The 22,743-nt window shown below is 52.0% G+C and overlaps 1 protein-coding gene across 5 annotated transcripts in view; it reads right to left on the reverse strand.

Moving 5' to 3' along the window:
* SULF2 (sulfatase 2) overlaps positions 1-22,743 on the reverse strand; it is a 97,144-nt gene that overhangs the window by 40,428 nt on the left and 33,973 nt on the right. For all 5 annotated transcript variants that reach the window (XR_008392682.1, XM_053671394.1, XM_053671393.1 and 2 more), the window contains exon 3: positions 17,195-17,434. Coding sequence is in view for 4 of the 5 variants with exons in the window: in XM_053671394.1 (XP_053527369.1) it covers positions 17,195-17,434 (240 nt within the window). In the remaining variant the exon portion in view is untranslated. The remainder of the gene's footprint in view (positions 1-17,194; positions 17,435-22,743) is intronic.

Below are 22,743 nucleotides of genomic sequence, written 5' to 3' on the forward strand. Positions count from 1 at the left end.
CGGTTCCCAGTCTGCCGTCCATGAACTTGAATGGGGAAACGACATTCTTATTTTTGTTATCCTCTAACTGGCCTCTCCTTTAGTAATGAATGAAGGTAACAAGTCACAGAAACAGCAGTATCTGTGCCTTTGTCACCAAAAGAAGTCACAGTTCAGATATTTTCATATCATATAACAGTTAACACAGACATGTTGAAATACCATTTTATGCCAACACCCCATTGAAATCACAGAAGTCATCAAGCGTATCAGTTACCAGCTAAATAGCCACTACATCACATTACTTAATGTGTAAAGAAGCATACACCTTGCAGTTTATACAGTATTTTGATGAGTGTATTTGGATATCACCGGCTCCCTTTGTAATTCTGCGTATTTTCTTCTATGCATTTAATTTGAAAATAGTCTGAGGAGGATCTGCAGCCTTCGCCAGATGCCAAGGGGGCCCCGTGGCACTGACAGGGAGGAAGACCCCCGTTAGGGAACAAGCAGAGCTGGAGAAGACGGCCAGGGGTCCGGGCTCCAGAGGAACCGGTCAGGAGGACGGGGCGCCAGCCCAGACGGCTGGAAAGGAGGTGCAGGTCGGGTAGGGGGAGAGCGGAGCGAGAAGTGGAACGCAGGAAGTGTGACCTGGAGCGTGGCAGGACGGACTTGGCTCGGCGCTGCCCAGGCCGATGGGGGTTCTACCCCAGGATGAGCGAGACCACCGACCACAATCCCCAGGGCATGACGGCATCCTGAGTGCATCCCATCCCCTGCGACCCCGATGTTTCGAGCACTAGATCTGGGAGCCCATTTGACCCAGTATTTCCCAATCACTAGCTTACGTACCAAGGGGACACATTTTGCATGGTTCTATGCCTGTCCCCCTTCCTCTGCCCCCGGAGTCCATCAGTTCCCCTTCTTCCCTCTGCCCCAGGGCAGCATAGACATAATTTACAACAGGACCCATAACCTGGAACAAGATTCAGGTGATTCTGTGAATGAATGAAATGCACCAAGAATAAGAAAAGGCCAAATGCGTGGCGAATGGAAATTCTGGCCCTGCCTACGTACAGCCACGAGCCGCGTTGTGTCCGGCCAGCGCCTCTCTCCCTGGAGAGAGAATGGCTAGCCGGGCACAGGGCAGCCTGGATGGAGGCTGTGTTCTCCGCCTCCCTGGCAGCTGGATGTGGCCATGACCGACTTCTGGCAGAGGGTGGGCGGAGCAGTGTGTTCTGCAAACGCCCCTATGGGTGGTGAATAGGCCTCCCTTCTCTCCCACTTCCTGCTGGCTGGGCGTGGACATGGTCAGCGATTCTGCACAAGGGCGGGCCCCCAGCACTGGCGGTGCATTGCAGAAGGCGCCCGATCTCCAGCACCGGGTGTGTCTACCATCCCTGGACTGCTGATGCCCGAGCTGTCAAATACGAGAGAAATAAGCACCCATCATCTCTAAACCACTATTATTTGGGGATTGAAGAACCCTCAGCTGGGACACGAAGCCAGCTGGCCACTGCCACTTAGTGGGGTCAGCAAACCTTTTCTGCAAAGGGCCAGACTGGAAATACTTCCGGCTTTGGTCTCTGTTGCAATCATCCAGCTCCGCCCCTGCAGAGCACAGCTCCACACCATTCACGGAGGCGCAGGTGTGCCTAAGTTCCAACAAAACTTTATTCATAAAAACAGGGGGCGGAGCCCTGCGGGCTGGAGTCTGCTGACCCCCACCCGTTCAGGAATGTGGCCAACATGGGCAAGATCATGATCAACATCAGCATTTTTGTTTTAAAGAAAAGCTTGAAATATGTATTTTTGGGGGGTAGGGGGTGAAATTTCCAGGCCTTAAAAAACTGCCTGTAACCCAAACATAACGGGCTGAGGTTTGGAATCAGGCTGCTGGATAACACACTGCCAGCCCTACATTTGGTCCCAGGTGGTACAGAGTCGAACCTGAGCTGGTGCACGGCCACTTTCAACCCCATTCCTAAGCGGCCTGATTTGTGAGACCCTCACCATCTGTCATTTGGCTTTTGGGGCCCCTGGCCTGGGCAGAGGAGAACAATCCCCTAACTTTCTGGGGGAGCTGGGCGCTCCCCTGAGGAACAAGTGATAAATGAGAAGGAATTGCTTTTGCAAACTCTAGAACACTATAAATATTAGATGTGAAATGCCACAGGACTGAAGTCTTTGTTTTTTTGGCAGACAAATTGGCCGAGGAAGCAAGGCCGGGAAGAAATGCATTAAATAAACCCAGAGCCCCAAAGCTCTTAGGGCTGGGGCAGTTCTGATATTCTGTAACTGGATCCTTTTAACTTTGGGCTGCTCGCAAGGTTACAGCATGAATCTCTTTCTTCTGAAGAGACAGCAAATGCAAATTGCTGTACAAAGTGATAAATCAATGCTGTGGAAAGTTCTGGAAGCCAGAGAGGGGATCTTGCTGAACAGAGGCCTGTGGGAGGAAGGTGGAGGCTGGGAGAAATGCCCTCCTCACACTTGTCCCCTGAAGGGGAGCTGGGTTGGGTTTCTATAGTAGACATCTGTTTCATTTTGCGGCTCAGTGTCCATTCTCCCGTCTTCTAGAAACTCTGTCTTCTGGGGGAACCAACTCTTCCTCTCTCTCAGTCTTACCTATTCAGGGAAGGTTGTTTCTGTCCCCCAGATACTGTGCGAGGCATATGACCTGGTCCTGACCAATCAGGGTGTCCCATCTCCCTTGGCTTGTATGATTGGGTAATGGATGGACACATGACCCCAGCTGAACCAATGAAAGTCTCCTCTGAGACTTTTGCAGGAGTATTGGGAAGAGACCTTCTTTTTCAGCCAGGTTCAGTGACACTGATCAGATGGGATCCACAGGGATGATCTGAACACCACAAAGGAGAACCTTCCTAAGAAGAAAGCCAACCCAAATGGAGGAACATTCAACAAGCAAAACGACAGGGTTCTGATGACAACGTTTGAGTACTGGGACTCAGCTAAATTTGCCTGAACTAATTTCAACTGTAGTTTTTAATGCTAGAAAAGTGAGATAGTAATCCAAATTCCACTTAGTTCTCATTTTCTGCTTACTTCAAGCCTAAGGCCTAAGAGTCATCCATTCGTTCAAATATTGGGTACTGAGTACCCAATACCTGCCAGGTAACTGCTCTTGGATCTGGGGACATAGTGAACAGAACAGGCAAGAAATAAGTTCAAGACACCTGAGATAATATCAAGTTCTCTATAAGTTCACTTATATTATATCAAGATAATATAAGTTCTCTGAGGAACAAAAAACAGATGCATGGTCAAGGGCGACAGGGAAGGGGGAGGGCTAACTGATGCAGAAGGGATGTTAGAGATGGAAGGTGAATGGTGACTCAAGAAAGCTACGTGAGTGGTGCTGAAGGCAGAGGCAACCGCAGGTGCAAAGGCCCTGGGGCAGGTATGGGCTTGGAATGTTGGAGGAACAGCAAAGAGGCGCCATTAGAAAGAAATAAAGAGAGGCAGGAGATGTGGAGAGGTGCCAGGCCAAGGTGGTGCAAGGTCTTGGCAGCCATGGCGAGAATAGGAGTTTATCCTAAGAGCAATGGGCTGCAGCGGAGGGCTGAAAGCAGGGAGTGGCATGGTCAGATTTCCATTTTTCAAAGCTTCCTCTGGAGGCTGGGCAGAAGAGGAGGAACAGCTAAATGCCTGGGAAGATGCAGGGACAAGCCAATGATTAGAGGGAAGGCTGAGGGCTGTGGCTTGCCATATCCCTTCACAAACTCCTGTGTTCCATCTGCCTGTTTTTGGCAAGGTCACTGCTACTGAGGAAGGCTGGGCTTCGGACAACCCCGAGGCCCTGGGCTTTATAAGCCTCCTGTCTGTTGGAGGCATGGAGGGCAAGCTGCTTGGGCCTTTAATTAAATGCTAGCCACCCACTCCTAGGGAGCGTCACTCAGTTCCAGCAAATGAGGACCAGGGTCCCTCTATTTCCCAGAAACTTGATTAGTGTTGGGGAGGCCCGAGGGCTCCCCCAGCCCTAGCGACAGGTTTTATCACCTGCTGAGTCAAGATCGAGATGAGCTATATCTGAAAATCTTTTTGCCCCTTTAACATGTGGTTTTGGCGCTGGCCAGGTCGCTCAGTGGGTTGAGGCGCTCTCTGGTGCAACCAAAAGGTTGCAGGTTGGATCCCTGGTCAGGGCGCCTACAAGAGGCAACCCACTGATGTTTCTCTCTTCCCCTTCCCTGCTCTTTCTCTCAGATCAATAAATATACTCTTGGGTGAGGATCAAAAAAAAATTAAAGCGTGTTTTTTTTTCCCAGGAGGATGGGACAGAGGAGGGGGAGAGAGCCCACCACAGACCCTCAGAACAAGGCCGCAGGAGGCCATCAATCGATGGATATTTAATTATCGCCTTGGAGGAATGAGACACTAAGCCGATCCTTCAAAGAGCTGTTCTCAATGCCATCAGACGGATGTCCCATTTCCATGACAAATGCTGTGTAACGCTCCCTTATTTTCCTGAAAGGAAATTTATAGGTGACGAGCGCTACCTACGCACATCATCTCCAAAAAATCAATACCATGCCCTAGCTGCAATCTGTAAGAAAAATAAAAGGAAGGCAATTCATAATAAAGACAAATGTCAGTGGGAACCCTCGAGCACATCCATCCAGGGGACACGATGGGGCCGTCGGGTGCCGTCACCGGGATGCGGATTGGATTCTCGGTGAGTGAGGCAGCCAGGTGGGCTGGCGGCATCTGCAATTCAAATGCTTTGGGCAGCAGGGCCATCAGTAAAGGACTCTCAGCGACAGGTAGTAACTCCTGGGAAAGTTTTGTATTCAAATATAGTATTTTCTACATTCTATCACTTACTTCCCTGGAAAACTCAGGCCACATTAAAACTGCACAAAACCTTTGGTGTTCATGTAAACTGGTCATAGGGTCAAGGTTCAGACAGCATAAGTAATCCACTCACAGATGATCTGGTAAGGAAACCGAGGCCACGTGGAATGCACCGCAACTCGGGGGCCGTGTGGGGCTCTCAGCACAGAGCAGGGCAGCAAAGCTCGCTGGTCTTTGCTCCTAGGGGGCCAGTAGCATCCTCCAACCTTTGTAACCACAGGAAATGCCTTCACAGATTTTAATCCCTAGGGGGTGGTGTGCTCCCTTGAGAACCACCAGGTTAGAAAAAAGTGTGCAAACCAGTGGCCTGTGGGCTGAGTCCATCCCACAGGCGTGTTTGCTTTGGGCCTGCCTGACTGGTATTTTTATTTATTCTTCAAAACTAGAGCAAAGAGTCCACATTTGAAAACCAGGCAATTTTACACAAAACGCTGGATATCGCACTTTTGACAAATCAGAAGATCTGGCAACTCAGGGCCCGGTCATCACCCAATGGGCACATCCAGCTCTGATCCCTGACACCCCCCACCTCTCTGTGTACTGGGTTCCCTGGATGGACGAGGCTCCCACACACACGGCAGAGAGTGGACCCCTCCTCAGCCTGGCGGAGAGGGATGCATGGGGTGCCCGGTTTCCCCTCCTTTGCTGAAAGCCCTCTCGCCTGCTACTCTGCTCTCTCTGGGACAGCGCAGGTGGACTCTGAAAGGGCCCGCAGTGTACGCTGGTCATGCCCTGCCGGCCAAGGCAGGGATGTGCTGGACGCTCAGAGGACAAGGCCCTGTCTGTGGACAGATGGGGCCCACAGGCGTCCAGGTGGCACCTGACCTGAAGCCTGGACCCACGGCGCAGCCACAGGGTGGACTGCAGGGAAGGCAGGTAAGAGGACTCGGAGAGGCAGGTAAAGACCTAGGTGCCCGCGCTCGGGGCCTGGGAGATGACGCAGGAATAAGGAGGGGGCGGCAGTCACCTCCCAGGCTTGTGTGAGCCCCGGGCATAGGTTTGGGCGTGGTAAATGCTCAGTAATAAGCTGCAGTTTTTGTTATTGTTTATATTACCATTATGTTCCCAAAGGTTTGTGTGCCCCCTTCCAAGAAGATTTCACTTGCGTTACATGCTACTGCAGGGCCGTCCAACAGAACTTCCCGCCACGACAGAAATGTCTCTCTCTCCGTACCGTTCAATCCGGCACCCCGGTGTGCCCAGGGGCACTTGCACCGTGGCCAGAGCCACTGAGAAATGGAATCTTAAATCCGATACACTTTACAGTGATGTTAAAAAGCTCCCGGTGGCTATGGTGTTGCGCCCTGCAGCTTTGGTCTAAGCCCTTCCGGGGTGTTTGGGGGGTCAAAGCTGACACCGGGAAGGGGGTGTGGCAGGTCACACTACCCTGCAAACTCCCTGAAGCCGCCTGCAGCTTGGCGGGTAGGGTTTACACAGCCTCCTCACACAGGTGTCCTGTCTCTCACTTTCATTTTGATTTCCACGGTCACAAGGGTTTGAGTGAAACCAAAGCACAGAGCTGACACGCCTGGAGGCCACGCTGTTCGGCACTCGGGGTGGGTGGGGAAGGCTGGGCGCTGGCTGTCTGAGAGTCCCTGCTCGCCTGCAGGGGGTGGTGGTGGGCGGGGCATTTACTCCATGGAGGCTCACACACCTTTGTGAGCATGAAATAAGGTGGTGTGTGCGGAAGAGCCCAGCAGGAGTGGGTGGAATTGCGGCCCTGAAAACGTATGTGCAAGTTCAAACCCTGGTACTTGGGCAGGCGACTTTATTTGGGAACAGGGTTTTTGTAGATGCCACCAAGTTAGAATGAGGTGTTACTGGACCAGGGTAGGCTCTTGTCCAGTGACTGGTGTCCTTGTAAAAAGAGGGACATTAGTTCAGGGCATGCAGATGGAAGACCACGTAGAGGGCGGGGACGTACAGGAGGCAGGCCCTGCAGAGATGACGGCGGAGACTGGGGGGAGGACTGCCAGGGGCCAGCCACCAGGAGCTGGAAGAGGTGAGGAAGGGTTCACCCTGAGAGCCTTCAGAGGGGGTGTGGCCCTGATGCCCCTTGATTTGGGGCTTCCAGCCTCCAGAAAGGCGGGAGAAGACATTCCCGTTGTGTCCAGCCGCCCAGCTGGTGGACCTGGGTGATGGCGGCCCCAGGAGACAAGCTCCCCAGCCCAGGGGCTGGGGCGGAGCGTTCTAAAGTGCTTCCCTGCACCAACAGGAACCTCAGCCTGTCAGCCTCACACCCTGTCTTTGAAAAGCTGAGACTCTTTGAAAAGCTGAGACGCAAGAGCACCATCTTCCTCTTTCCAAGTGGCCTTTCCCGTCATAGCCCCAGGGAACCCCTCCACCCGAGTTTGGGGGCACTGGTCACATGACCCTCAGGGTGATGTCATATCAAGGGCCTTGGGTGACTTCATGTAGCAATTCTGTTGCACAGATGGGGAAACTGAGGCCCAGAGGGGGCCAGGTCTCAGCTAAAGTGGCAAAGGAGTAAGAGGCAGAGCCTAATTCTCTACACCCCCCCCCCCCCCCCCCCCCCCCCCCGCCGATGTTTTACTTGTTTCAAAAGGTGAAGGTCTCGGAGAAAGGGAGCGGCTATTAACTTGGCAGTTCAAAGAGATTCAGCTTGAAGATGGGTGTGGAGGCGGCAAATGTCTGCCTCCCAGGGACACCTTCCTTGGGCCAGCCTGGGTCCTGGGAGGGGCTGCTGGACTCCTGCGGATGCCTAGACTTCCGCGGTGGGGAAGGTGGGGTCCTGGGTGTCAGCAGAGGGACAGGGACAGTCCCCTGCTGCTTGAGGTGGGCCTCCTGCATGGGGTGAATGAAGACAGTCTGCCGTGACACCCACCCCCCAGAGAGGGAGCAGGCAGAGGGGCAGCTGGGCAGACGGAAGGAGGCAGCTGCGGGTGTGCGCTGGAGGGGAGAGGAAGGGCGTGGGGAGCGAAGGCAGGAGAAAGGCCGCCATTGTGAAGGCAGGACAGCTGCATGAGGGGCCCGGGAAGGGGGCCCCGGAAGAAGCGAAGTCCTTTCTTCTCTGTGTGTGCCGAGGGGCCAAGGAGAAAAAGGAGAGGCCAAGGGGACAGGGGCGGGGGTGGGGGCAGAGAAACAGGAGAGGAGAAAGGAGTCTAGAAGAGATGGGGGCAGGCAGGGGGCTGCCGGCCCTGGAACATGCAGATTCAGCCACACACCCTGCGAAGGCTCCCTGAGCACCTCCTCTAGGCAGGCCACCTTCCGGACACGGGGACAGTGGGGAGGACAGACTAGATGGCCCCACTTCCACGGAGCCGATGCTTTACAAGCGAGACCACCAACCAGATAAAATGGCAAAGTAACCAGTCAGTGGCGGAAAGGGCCAGAGGGACGGATGAAGCAGGAACCGGGGCAGGGAACAGGGAAGGAGACCAGGGAAATAATTTAACTTGGGAGGTCGGACAACAAATATATGTTAAGTGTTGACAAGGGCTCCGAAGGGGAATAAAGAGGGAAAGGGAACCCTCTTTTGGGTGGGATGCAGGGAGGCCGGGGCGGAGGAGGGGCCGTCCAGGCGAGAGGTGATGGTGGCAGAGCGGGTCTGGAACATCGTGGAGGGAGCGCTGATGGGTTCTGCAGGTAATCGAATGGGGAACAAAAGGGAGAAAAAATAATGAAGAGTGACATTCAGGGTTTGGCCAAGGGGAAGATGGCGAGGGGCACCCGGGGAGGGAGGGACAGGACAGGTCTGCAGGTGTCCAGGGCAGGTGTCCAGGGCAGGTGTCAAGGAGGCAGCTGGATGCCGGTGTGTGGAGCTCAGGGCACAGGTGGGGCGGATCCGAACAGAGGGGTCGGGGGGGAGGGGGGGACAAGTGCTGAGCACCAGCCCTCACGCCTCTGTGGCCCTGAAACCGCTTGTGGGAAAAGACACGTCACGCACGCACACCTGCCTCCACATGCCAGCAGTGAATGCCCCAGTGCCCGGCCAAAGCCATTCTGCCCTCCTGCCGCCCCCAACACCCCCCGGGTGACTGTCTGAAGCTGGCAGCCAAGTAGCGCAGGCTCCCCGCTGACCTCCCTCCCCAGCACTGTGTGAGGAGAAGAGCGAAAATAATCGGGGTACGTAGTGGGGGACGAATCTGCAAACAACTCCTACCGGGAGCCCGGCACGGGCTGGGTGTGTGGCAGAGGGGCACGCTCCCCTGTCCCAGCGCATCCCGGAACAGGACGAGGGAGGGAAGAAGGCTTCCCATCAACGCTCACGTCTCCACAAAAGTCTGCACCACAGGGCAGGCGCTGGGCGGAGGAACGAGCTCGGAACTGCCAGGTTGGGATGGCGATGGGGACAAAAGAGCGTCACCCCGATGAGAATAAAGTGGGCTCTCCTGTCTGCCTTGCCAGAAAGGGCCGGAAAAGAGGGAGTTTCTATTATTTACTTATCCATTTATTATTTTACCAACAGCAGTGCGGTGGAAACTCGTGACGCCGCCGCAGTAGGGTCTTCCTCCCTGTCCTCCCCAACAGCCCTCCATCTCCACTCGGGGGTCCAGCTGCTGGGGGACACTGCCTCCACGGCTGCTCCAGCAACAGGTGATGGAGGCTGAGCTCATCAGCTCAGCCCGTCCACTCTCCAGGGTGACTGGTTCAGGTGGTGCGCTGTGGTCCAAGTAAAAAACATCTCTCTACTCTGGCATCCTGGGAAGAGGTACCTAGCACCCAGAAGCACCAGCCATCATCTTGAAACCGCACGCTTTCGTGATAAGATCATGATACTGGGAGACCTCAGGACCTGCCTCTGCCTACAGGTCACCTTTTCAGGTTAGGGAGCAAAAAATTCAGTATCTCGTTAAAACTGCTTGGAGTTGGGGTTTCTGTGACGTGGACCTGCAAACCATCTAGTGGCCATGAAGTCACCAGGAAGTGTCCTCTCCTTGCGCAAACAGAACTCACACGGCACCTCCTCAGGACGGAGGGGCAAGAGCCGGAGAAGAGATGCTGAACGGAAGGGTCGGCACATTTTCAGCTCTGCTAGGAACTGCCAAGTTGCTCTTTGAGGTGGAGGTGCCAGTGTGCACCCCCAACTCTAGTGTACGCGACTTCCTGCTTTCCCACGCCCCCCCTGCAGGACCCCTGGATATTCGCTATGGTAACTGGTGAAACCGGACAGTTCACGGTGGGCTGAGTTTGCACTTCGCTGATTAGCGGAGATGCTGAGCACATGCCGCCACATTCCAATACACGTGTACCACCGGTCCCCACGCTGTCCAAGCAACATGCTGTGCACTGTTGCAGCACGGATCTGGGGTGGGCTGTGGAATGCTGTGCTACCCACGCAAACGGTCACTGTCATCACTGCTAACACTTCTTAAGTGTTTACTATGCGTCACTGTCTTAACATGCTTGATCCTCACAAAGCCCTATGAGCTAAGGAACACTATTATCCTTCGGAGAGGTAACCAAGATGAAGAAATTAAATAACTTGTCCAAGTGTATTCGACTAGTAAGTGATGGAGCCTGTCCTCACAGCTGGGCAGAACTCTTGCTCTCAACGACTTTGCAAAGAGGCAGCTCATTCCAAGGACACTATACAACTTTGCCTCGTGTGCATATGAGGGACCACCGTCAGGGCAGTGCAAATGTGCTAAATGACGGCTACTGTATACATTTTGTTAAAGCTGAGTGTGCAATTTACCCTTTCAAAGGTTGTTACGTTTGAGATCCAAGTCTCCAAGTTTAGAGGAAGCCAACACCCAGAAATATCCATGAACAAACTGCTATTTATCCGGCTTACACTCAGCTGCTCCCCCTTCATTCTCGGTCAATTTCTATTGCAAACACAGCACCAAGCAAGATCCCTGCAAGATAAAATCGCAAATCTTGTGAAAGACGCACGGTTTTGTGAAATTAATTAAAGCGATGCTGAAGGACAGCTTGAAGCACCAGCAAATCCACTGACAAACAATAATCTGGGCTGTGAGATAATTAACAGAGAGACCACTGAAAATGACGGTGAGGTAACAAGCACTTCACGAGGGAAGATTCAGATGTCAAAGGATTCAGAGAGGCCCCGGGAAAAGGGATCAAGGATGAAAAATCATTCTGCGGAAATGACTCCTCGCGATACTACTGTGCAAGCCGGAGGCGAATAGCACCATGTTACGTTACGCTGTCATTGAAATTTGCTGGACAAGTTACACCCCATCCCCAACGAACACTTCATCAAGTTGTTTAAGCAGTCAACCTGTTAGTGACAATTATAGCCCGACCTTTGTTGAAGACTATTAGATGTTAGTTTTTTTTCAAATTTTTGTAATTTTTTTCAAAATAAAAAAGCCCAACTAAAGACATTAGAAAACTATTTACATGAAATATTGACCGACGGTTGGTCTACTTAAGGAAGATTTTTCTGGTTCTGGTCTTCCACGGTTCACGTTGACGTCCTGTATTCAAAACGGTGCCACACACACAAATCCCTGAGAACCGTTACTGAGGTTGTGCCTTTAATCCTCCCTCAGTATTCATCTTCTTCTCCCACAGTAAAAGAATTTTTAGCTGGGCAAATGGCCACCCAGAAAAAGACTACATTCCCCAGGCTCCTTTGCAGTCATGTGCGTTCATCTGACTTATTTCTCGTCAATGGGAAATAAGGAGAAATAGAAAAAAGCTGGGTCTCTGATCAATTTACGGGCACCTGCCCCGGTGGGTGGGGCTCAGTGGATTGAGTGTCGGACTGTGAACCAAAGCGTCACTGGTTCAATTCCCAGTCAGGGCACACGCCTGGGTTGCGGGCCGGTCCCTAGTACGGGCAACCACACGTTGATGTTTCTCCTCCTCTCTTTCTTCCTCCCTTCCCTTCTCTAAAAATAAATGAAAACTTTAAAAAATTTTTAGGAGTACCTAAATATATAAAGCAAATATGAACAGATGTAAAGAGAGAGACATACAATACAATAACACCACACCTTCATCCACGGGTAGATCGCCTGGACAGCAAATCAATAAGGAAACATTCGCCTTAAACAACGCTTTATAGCAGATGGGATTTAATAGATAAGAACTGACTTTATCATCCACAAGCAATGGAACACATGTTCTTCTCAAGTGCACATGGAACGGTCCCCAGGACAGATCGTATGTTAGGTCATAAAACAAGTCTTAACGGATGTAAGAAAATGGAAATCATATCAAACACCTTTTCTGACCACAGTGGTAGGGATCTAGAAATGAATGACAAGAAAACTGGAATATTCGGAAGCATGTGGACGCTAAACAACCTAGTACTGAACTAATCGGTAATAATAAAGGCCACGCATGAAAGCTCGCAGTGAACACCGTACCGCACGGGGAAGGCTTTTCCTCTAAGATCCAAAATAAGACAAAGGTGCCCGTGCTTACCGCTTCCATTCAACACTGTATTAAAAGTCCTGGCCAGGGTAATTAGGCAAGCAGAAGAAATAAGAGGCATCCAAATAAAAAAGGAAGAAGTAAAACTGTCACTATTTGCAGATATAATAATCTACACAGGAAACCTTTTTAAAGGATGGCTATTCAAGCTCTTCCAAAAACCTCTCGGAACTAATAAATGACTTGAGTAAGGTTGCAGGATGCAAAATCAATGTGCAAAAATCCACTGTGTTTCTATACACGAATAGCAGAGTACCAGGAAGAGAAATTAAGAAAGCAATCCCATTTACTACCATCTCAGAATAAAATACTTAGGAATGAATCTAACCAAGGAGGGGAAAGACCTCTGCTGGGAAAATTATGAGACACTGATGAAAGAAACTAAAGGAATCACGAATAAATGGCAAGGTATTTTCATGTGCTCATGGATTGGAAGAATTAGTATTGTTAAAATGCCCACACCACCCAAAGGGATCACACAGATTCAATGCAATCTCTATCAAAATTCCAATGCCATTTTTCACAGAACTAGAACAAAGAATCCTAAAATGTGTACGTAACCACAAAAAACCTTGAATGGCCAAAGTGATCTTGAGAAAGAAGAACAAAGTTGGAAGCATCATGCCACCTGATTTCAAACTACATCACAAAGCTACAGTAATCAAAACAGTATGTTGTTGGCATGAAAACACTTAGGTCAGGCCCTGGCTGGTGTAGCTCAGTGGATTGAGTGTGGGCCTGTAAATCAAAGGATCGCGGTTCAATTCCCAGTCAGGGCACACGCCTGGGTTGCAGGCCAGTCCCCAGCAGGGGACTCACGAGAGGCAACCACACACTGATGCTTCTCTCCTTCCCCTCTAAAGATAAATAAATAAAATATTAAAAAAAACCCACTTAGGTCAATGGAACAGAATAGAGAGCCATGCATAAATGGTCAATTAATTTATGACAAAGGAGCCAGGAAAATATAATGGGGAAAGAACAGTCTTTTTAAGAAATGGTGGTAGGAAACCTAAACAGCCACATGCAAAATAATGAGACCAGACCGCTGTCTTACACCACACATAACTCAAAACGGACTAACAACTTCAACATAAGACCTGAAACCATGACTAGACACATTAGCCTTTGTGATGATTTCTTTCGGGATTTCTCACCAAAAGGAAAGGCTACAGAAGCAAAAACAAATGGGAATCCATCAAACTGAAAAGTCTCTGCACAGTAAAGTGGACCATCAACAGAGTGAAAAGGCAGCCTACCGAACGGGAGGAGAGATTTGCAAATCATGTGTATGATCAGGGGTTAATTTCCAAAACCTTCAAAGAACTCACACAGCTCGACAGCGAAAAAACAAACATTCTGATTATAAAAATGAGCAGGGGATCTGAATAAACATTTTCCTGAAAAACAACTACAGATGGCCAACAGGTGCATGAAGAGATGCTCAGTACCACTAATCATCAGGGACACGCAAAACCACAGTGAGATGTCACCCCACACCTGTTAAAACGGCCATCAACAAGACAGGCAGCCACAAGCGCTGCTGGGAACCCAGCGTACAGGGAACCCTCGTGCCCTGTTTACGGGACCATAAATTGCTGCAGCCACTATGGAAAAATAGAATCCTATGGAGCTTCCTCAAAAAATTTAAAAATAGAACCACCATGTGATCCAGCAATTTCCCTTTTGGGTAGTTATCCAAAGAAAATGAAAACACGACCTGAAAAATATATATGCACCCCCGTGTTCACTGCAGCATTATTTACCCAAGATATACAAACAACCTGTGTCTGCCAGTGGATGAAGGGATAAAGGCACACACATGCACAGTGGAATATTACTGAGCCATAAAAAAGAGAAAACCTTGCCATTTGAGACAACATGGATGGAACTTGAGGGCATTATGCTAAGTGGAATAAGTCACACAGGGAAAGACAGCTACCATGTGGTATCACTTACATGTAGAATCTAAAAAAAAATTAAGCTCACAGATGTAGAGAACAGACTGGCGGTGGCCAAAGGCAGGGGTTTAGGGGTACACGAAATGGGTGAAGGGGGGCCAAAAGGTACGAACCGTGGGGATGCATGGGACAGCACAGTGACCGCAGTTAATGCTGTCGTTTTGCGTGTTTGGAGACTAAGAGAGTAGATCTGAACAGTCCTCATCACACACAGTCTGTAAATACACCTGGAGAGAGATGCTAACTAATCGTTGTGGTGATCATTTTGCAATATACACAAATATTGAACCATTATGTTGCATACCTGAAACTGATAGAATGTCCATGATATCTCAATAAAAAAAACGGGCTGAGTCTCTGATCGATTCATGAGTCTGAGAGGGGCAGCGCCCCCCTCCCCTCGGCCAGCAGCATGGACTTCTAATAAACGGTCGCCATCCTGGGAGTCTCACACACAAGCTCAAAACCAACTCACCCAGCTGCCCTGCACAAGAATGCAGGGTTTAACGTGTCTGAGACCCGGCAAGAACAGATAACCACTGGTCTTGGCAGGGGGACTAAAAAGTTCTGTTTTCTAATGTGAGTCACAAAAACCAAATTAATTGAAGAGGGATTCTGAATTTATTGTAATTTCCTTGTCATTTTGCACAATCAAATAGCAGTGCCCGACATAACTAATATTAGGTGGTGGTAGCTTTAAAATGTTTTCACTTTAAGTAGCGGCTTAATGTAAAACTCAAATATGAGCTTCCTAGCTGCCAGGGCAAAGAGGGAAAGTATACATGGTACGTAGCTCTTGACTGGGAGTATACCAGTTCCAAGTAAGAACATTTTTTAGGATCCTCAGTTCTGAGACTCAGGTTCGAATGGGGTTCCTTGTAGATCCTGCTATAAAGAGGCCTTCTCAACATGACAAATAAAGCTCTCAGTGACAGTTTTACAAAAAAACAAGTGTTCTGTGTATAGAAACTTGCAGCTGACATTAGGTTCCCAGTCTTCGCCGAGGCCATGGTAATTAAGCCGAGTATAGGGAAAGCTGCTCTTTAGGGAAATAGCTCTTTGGGGACTTGTGTAAGTTTAAGGATAAGAAACCAATTTTGAAGAGTACTCCTGAGGGACGGTCCCTTTCCTCGCACCAGCTGCATGATTCCAAAGCCCTGGGCTTCGGCTCTCCCCACGAACCCCTAAACACTGCGGGGCATGTGTTTCCTTCCAATCTGACGGATGCGATGTCCATCCCTGTGAACCCTCTCAGGCTTGTTTCCATTTTAAAGAAGCCACAAGGGTGTCATTTTAATGACTCTGGGTGAACCTGTTTTCTGGGTTGCCCATGTCCTGGCCTTCAGATGAGGGGGGTTGATGTGAACTCTCTTAGGGGCTTCACTCCTCTTTGGCATCCAAAGCTAAAGGTCCCCACACAGGCCTTTTGGCCAGAGGCTGTAGAGAGGGCCCGTGAGCCGCCCTCGGCCTGCAGGCATGTTTTGTTTGGCTCATGGTTAACACTGAGTTTTGCCAACATTTCTGAACTCAGCCGATTTCAGCAAAAAGCTCAGAGTAGAAATAGCTGAAGGTTGGCCACCCTTAGCACCCACGGCTCTAATTACAGTCAGTCCTCACTTATCACCGTTGATAGGGTCTGCAACCTGAAGGGAAATAATAACGCACGCTGAAACCAGTCTGACCACAGGCTAATTGATAGAAACCAGAGTTAAGTTCTCACAGCCTCTCACCAACATTGTAACGAAACGACACTGAACAAAGGGATGTTTTTCGAGGACCTCCTGTACCTGGACTCGAGGGGAAGATGCTCCTTGCAACTGGTGCGCCCTCTGGTCTGCTGCAGCCCGCCCTCTCCTTGCACCCTGCCCTCTGTACCTACATCCAGGTCCCCACAGCCACCTGCACGGTGGTCCTTGGTGAACTGTGACACGCGACTCTCTGCAGAGACCCAGGGCCAACGCAGGCCTGTGTTCGGGATGGAGGCCTTCCCAGTGCTCTCTGTAGGACCCATGTTCGGGGTGACAGAGGCGGTGAAGTGAGTCGGCAAAAAGTCTCCTGTCACCACCTTGCTCCCCTCCCTGTGCTCATGGCCTCGCCCTGTCACCGAGGGAAGCCACACAGCTCCAGTTGTGACTGGAGCTGAGCGAGGCATCACTCCTTTCCTCATGACATGCCCACCCCAAAGGTACTTGGTCAGTGGGACACACTTCCTGGAGTTGCAACATCCAAGCCACAGTATCTGATTCCACAACTGCCTCGGCTGCTGAGCCAAGGTGGGAGAGCTTATTTATTTTTAATTAAAGCAAACCAAATTAATTGAGTTTGGAGGATTGTGCAATGGTGTTGGAGGCTGAGTGATTGCAATTGTGCCCTTGCTTTGGGCAACCAGCCTCGGAGCCGAGTCTCCAGAACCCACCAAGTGCCTCTGCCAAGGTACACAGACCTGGCTCACTCTTGCCCAGGGCACCACAGTGTGTAGGTTGGGCAGACAGCCAAGTGAGGACACACAGTCGTCGCCACGTCAACGTCTGGGCCACTCCACAGTGGCCGCACAATCCCCACCTACGCCCCTCTCCATCCTCCACAGCGGTCTCATCACGGTTCCCTGGCCCCACATTCTTCTGGACCCTCCTTCCCTGCTAGCGTCTCAAGCCCCTGCATCAGTCCCAGTGGCTTCAACGACATCCTTTGCAGGGAACACAAACTCGTGCAGGGGACTTCTGGCCTCTCTCTGCACTGTATTTCATATTTTAAGTGGACTCGCTTTTTAACTTTTTTAACTCAAATTCCTTTGAAAAGGCCACTTTCTACCATGACTGTAGGCAAATCAATCCATATTTTTCTAATGCATATAGAAACAAATGCACAACTTTGAGATTAAAAAAAAAAAAGCTGTCGGCGCACCACCCAAAGTCATCTAGGGTGATCCCGCAGGACCGGCGCAACACGGGCGGGCCACTGCCGCCCCTGCCCGGCCCGTCCACCCACGGCCGCGCGGCGTCCCTCACCTGTGCGGTAGCCGGTGCTGTTGAGGTACACGGCGAAGGTGCGGCTCTCGTGCTGCGCCTGCCAGGAGGGCGAGGAGCAGTTCTCGTTGTTGGTGTAGGTGTTGTGGTTGTGCACGTACTTCCCGGTGAGGATGGAGGAGCGCGAGGGGCAGCACATGGGCGTGGTCACGAAGGCGTTGATGAAGTGCGCCCCGCCCTGCTCCATGATGCGCCGGGTCTTGTTCATCACCTGCATGGACCCTGCAACCAGAGCGCGGGTGAGAGGTCAGCAGGCAGACCCTGCCTCGTGCACTGTGGCACAATAGGAACGGGCGCATGGCCGAGAGGCTCTCAACCGGGTGGCACCGCCAAGCCTGGGGAGGGGCAGACAGGGGGCACTACTGGCATTTGTGGGCAGCAGCCAGCAAGGCACTGGGGGATGGGCCTGCACCACGAGGGAGCATCCTGGGCCCCCAGTTGCACTGGGTGTTTGCGGGGTGCAGGTGAAATCCCGTCTATCAAGTTCCCTGAGCCTAGAATGAAACTGTTCTATATTTTATAAATAGAAGATTTTTTTGCAGAATATCAACATACCCGGATATAAATATGTCATATATATATTTTGGAAGCAACTATTATGTAAACTGAGGGAAGATTATGCTTTGTTTTCTTTGGAATCTGCCGAAGAATTGTTCGCTGTCTTCAAGATCTGGTCACGCCAACCCCCTGGTCCCCTCTCTGTGACTCCTCAGCCGAAATGCCCACAGCAGCCACTGTCCCCCTCTGTCCCCATGCTCCTCTGGTTTGGAAGCCCCTTCCCACTGCCCCCAGATCTAACTGGCCCGCCGATCCGTGCCCCTCCTAGCTGCTCTCTGGGGCAGAAACCAGGGACCACTCTGGTTTCCAGCTCCCCGGAGCTCCTGCCCCATGTACGGCACGTTACTGGGGCTTCATTACACGCCACCAGGTATGGTGGCTTCCTTCACGCCGGGTCTTGCTTCTCCAGGAGACTGCAGCAGAGCAGGGCACATGGGACGGGGAGGACACGAACGGGTGTGGCTGCCCTGCCGTGGGCAGGTGCTTCCCACGCACGGCTGTGCCCCAGGAGGGCGGAGACTGCGCTCGGCTCACTGCTCGTCCTCCCCCCCGTGGGGTGTGGCAGACGGCAGGTGCTCAGTCAGCGTGGGAGGAGCGCATGCATTACGGCTGGCACCCGGACACACAGTGATGACGGAAACGGTGGAATTTCTCTTCCCTCCGTGGCCGTCCTCCGCTCTCTCCCCTTTCCGGGCAGCCCCTGCGGTCTGTGGGGGTGAACGACAGCCCACCCTCCGAGGGTGCATCTGTGTTGTAAGCCCTGACATCTGTGACTGTGACCTAATTTGGAAAAAGGGTCTTCGTGAATACACCGAAAGGTCTTGAGGTGAGATCGTGCTGGACGACCGGGGTGGTCCCTCAATCCCATGACAAGTGTCCTGCTAAGAGACCAAGGAGGAGACACGTGGACACAGAGGGAACGGCCACGTGAGGTCGAAGGCAGGGATGAGAGGGACACAGCTACAAGCCAAGGGGCACGTGCAGCCCCCAGAGGCCGAAGGAGCGGGAAGGATTCTCCCCTGGAGCCTTTGGAAGTGCTGACGCCCTGCCTGCCCCCTCCTGTCGTTCCTCTGTCTCCAGACGGCGGGAGAGTCAGTCTCTGCTGTTTTAAGCTGACCGGTTGGTGGCGATTTGTTCGGATGGCCACGGGAAAGCACCACGGCGTCCACCAGCATTTGAGGTTCTCGCTGGGGAGCGGCGGATCCCAACCACGAGTCCCCTGGTGACCCAGAAACACCCGATCAGGCCCCCAGCACCCTGTCCCTGAAGCCCAGGAATGAAGAGGTTTACGTAGATCTTTATCCCATCTTTCTGCCAAACACAGAGGGACAAAGAGGGACACAGAGCTGGAGCTTCCCTGAGGCAAACACAGATCCCATCTCTTCATGCTTAAACCCATCCAGTGGCTCCCCACTGCACTCACAAACAACACCCGATTCCCCCCTGTGGCCTGGAATACCCTCCGAGACCTTCCCTTCCCTGTCAACCCTCTTCCTATGTTTCTTTGACCTCATCTCCTTCGTCCCCCCCCTTGCTCAGTTGGCTGACACTGGCCTCCTTGTTTCTTAAATGCTCCAAGCTCACCCCTGCCCCAGGACCTTTGCACTTGCCATTGCCGCTGCCTGGGGCTCTTTCTGAGATTTCATTTTGGCTGGCTTGGCCCATTGCTCAGATCTTAATAATGAGAGGGTGCCGTCTCACCTCTGAAGGAACCCCCACCCTGCTTCCTTCCTATCACACCAGTGTATGGTTCTTCAATATTTGTCTCCTTCTGAAATGGTCTTTTTGACTGGTTTGCTTGTTTAGGAGCTGCCTCTCCTGGTTTGACAGTTCCAGGTGATCCTGTGCTGCCTACGTCTCCACCCCCAGGAATATGTAATTGATGCTTTGTACAAAGCCACTGAATGACTGAAGAAAACAGCAAAGCCTTCCAAGCCCAGTTTTATAAGGGACGCCCTCCTGGAGCCTGCTGTGTTTCCCGAGCCCCTTGGCCAAGGTTGCCCCCAGTGGGTAAAGGAAAGACCACACTTCGTGTGGGAACAGGAATTCCCAGGCCCTGGGACTGTGTGAACATCTGTATTAAGGTCACAGGCTCTCATAAGAAGTCCCCAAGGTGTGGGACCAGCTTTCCACCAGGTGTGGTCTCCCTCTGGAGGGGATACAGGCGGTGGGTGTTTTGAGGCTTCCCTCAATCAGCAGGTGCTACCTCGCCGGAACCTAATGGAGTGTCGCAGGGTCTCAGGGTCCCTGTCTCAGGGTCCTGGTCTCGGTCTGGCAGAGCCCTGGGGCCTCATCAGCCTCAGGTCGCTCCTGGGGACCTGGCCCCTCAGGACTCCAGGCAGGCTTCTGCCGGCGAATCAGTTCCTGCCACCACAAACTGAGATATCAAGGTCAAGGTCATGCCCTTGAGGTCCCAAGCTTGAATAAGAGCCACATTCCCACTTTATGCTGTTGGCCTGAGTGGTGCCCTCCACCAGGGGGTGTGCTCCTTCCTGGACGCCTTCAGGTTAGTGACCAAACGTCAGACATCTCGGGGACACCTTCCCTGGCCAGGCACTGAGACTGCCCCACTCCCAGCCCTCCTCACTCCCTTTTCTGCCCCCCTTCTCCCCAGGGCAGTTGCTGCCCTGAGGCCCCAAAGCCACTCCCAGTTCACTTGTTTGCTTGCTGCCTGTCACTTCCACTGGAACAGCTCCACGAGGGCAGAGGTTTGGGCCTGCTTTGTTCACTGTCACATCCCCAAGCCTTGGATAGTGCCCAACGCATAGTGGGGGCTTAACAGAGATCTGCTAAAATAACCAAAAAATTATCTTACTCTTTGGATTTCCATATAACTCAGGAGCCCGAGTTGGTTTGTGTCTGGATGTAGGTATATATGTATGTGTGTTCTATGCAATGGATTTAAAAAATCTGACTTTAAGTAGCACTAAACAGGTCATGCATTCTCTAGTTGGCCACACTCCCCAGCATTCCTTATAGTCTCACACCAACTTCGCACATCCACACTACCTGACCAATCCCTGAAGGCCTTGGTGTTGCAACTCCTGTCCTCAGCACTCACTCAAGAAGAAGCCCCTGTGGTTGTCCGCAGGCCCGGCAGGATCCAGCTCCACTCCCTGCCTGTTGCACAGCCAGGCTCACTCACACCTCAGAGCCTTGGCCTGTGCCGTGCCCCTGCCCTGGGACTCCTTCCCCCAGCCCCTCAGAGCTGGGCCCTCACCCTCCTCTCGTCTGCACTCCTAAGTCCTCTTCTCAGCGAGGCCTTCCCTGCCCACCACATCCACAATTTTACTCCCTGGTCCTGCCCGGATATTTCATATCCTCTTGTTTTACATGCTCAGCTCTGGTACATTACCTCACCCACAGTGCACTTGTGCATTTTTACTTATTGCTCTTGCTTGTCATTCTGCCATTGCCCCAGATGCTGGGCCCACAAGAGCTGCCATTACTGACTGTGCCTCGCAGCCTGGACTGGAACAGTGCCAGGTGTACAGTAGGTGCTCAATAAATACTCTGTGAAGAAGTGAACCCAGGGCAGTCCAGGCAGAATCAACCCTCTGGCTGCTCTTCACAAATGATGAAGACAAAGGAGGCGATGAGACCCCCGCTCTTGTGGGTCTGCAGCGACTGCAGAAAGGACAGAGCCGGCCACCTGCCCGACCCGCCGACCCTGCTCCTGGACAGCAGAGAGGCTGCCACCTGGTGAACATTCATTCACCCGCAGCGAGCGGCCCTGAATGCTGCGTTGGCAAAAAGCACAGCCTGCAGAGCCGTTCTTTATTTGTAACCTGTGCAAAACTGGGGTCTCCAAGTGCTCACAGCTCCATCCCACTAATTTCAAAGGAAATGAGCGATCAGCTGCTCTTGACTGGTCATGACCGGTGCACGCCTGCTCGGTGTGCACCCCCGCCCCCCCCAGAAGCAGCCAGTGGAGGGAGGGCCGTGTCAGGGCACTAGAAAGCACAGTCCCACAACGCCGTGAGATCACAGCGGCATCTGTGTGTAAGCACCGCTGCATGTTAAGCCTCCCCTTGGGGACAGTCACCTGCTTTATTAAAACTGCCACAGCCAAGAGGCTCTGGAAAGCCACATCTGGAACTCAAACACGTAAGAGCGAGCCTCCTGGCCCAGCACAGCCATAATGCAGAGAACGGCTCTGGTGGGAGGGAGGGACCTGGAAGACCGGCCCACACAGAAATAAAAAGGCCGGGTTCTGCTATTTCCAACAGAGCCGAGCCAGCCAACCAAAACTCATTTCGTCCAACATAAACCTGGGACAGGCAGACAAAAACAGACGCATTTTTTTCCATGATCAAACCTTCCTACCTCGCTGGGCCAGGGGTGTAGTCACCCTGACACTGCTCTGTGACTGTAATGGGCCTGGGGAGCCCCGCCCCTACCCTGTCAATGGCACTTCAGTTTCGGTGGCCAAACCACTCACCTGCCAGGAACGTGGCGTTTCCCCCGTGACGCCCATTTGCCTCCCCCTCCCTCACTTTGTGATTGCCTTTCAGGGGCCTCCCTGCTCTCCGCCTGTGCTATTATTTATTTGATATTTTGCTGTAAGCGACTTAAAAAAAATGAACTTGAATCTCAACCTAAGTAGCTATGTGAAATTCTGGATTTGATGGGCTAATGGTCTATTTTTTGATGTACACCAAAGTGAGTTTGCAAGGAGTAAAATCAGCGTTTGTTGCCATGTTGCCCGCCCCTGTGAATTACCTGGGCATTTGAGGACACGCTGAGTTCAGCTGCTCCTCTGGTCTGGAGGTCTGGGTCAGAGCAATCGCCGCCCACGGGCCTCAGCGGGTGCCGGGGGCTTTCGGGATTCAACATGTGGCCCAATTTTTGTCATTCCTGGGACTTAGGGGCTAATATCCTCTTTCTGCCCTAAACATCTGTGCCAGCTGGGAGCAGGTGCACCCTGCAGCACCCCCCCCCCAGATGGACTCCTGTGGCCCCCACCCTTGATA

The sequence above is a fragment of the Artibeus jamaicensis genome, unplaced genomic scaffold (assembly GCF_021234435.1).
Source record: "Artibeus jamaicensis isolate MK-2021 breed Jamaican fruit bat unplaced genomic scaffold, CSHL_Jam_final contig_685, whole genome shotgun sequence".
NCBI classification, from domain to species: Eukaryota; Metazoa; Chordata; class Mammalia; order Chiroptera; family Phyllostomidae; genus Artibeus; species Artibeus jamaicensis.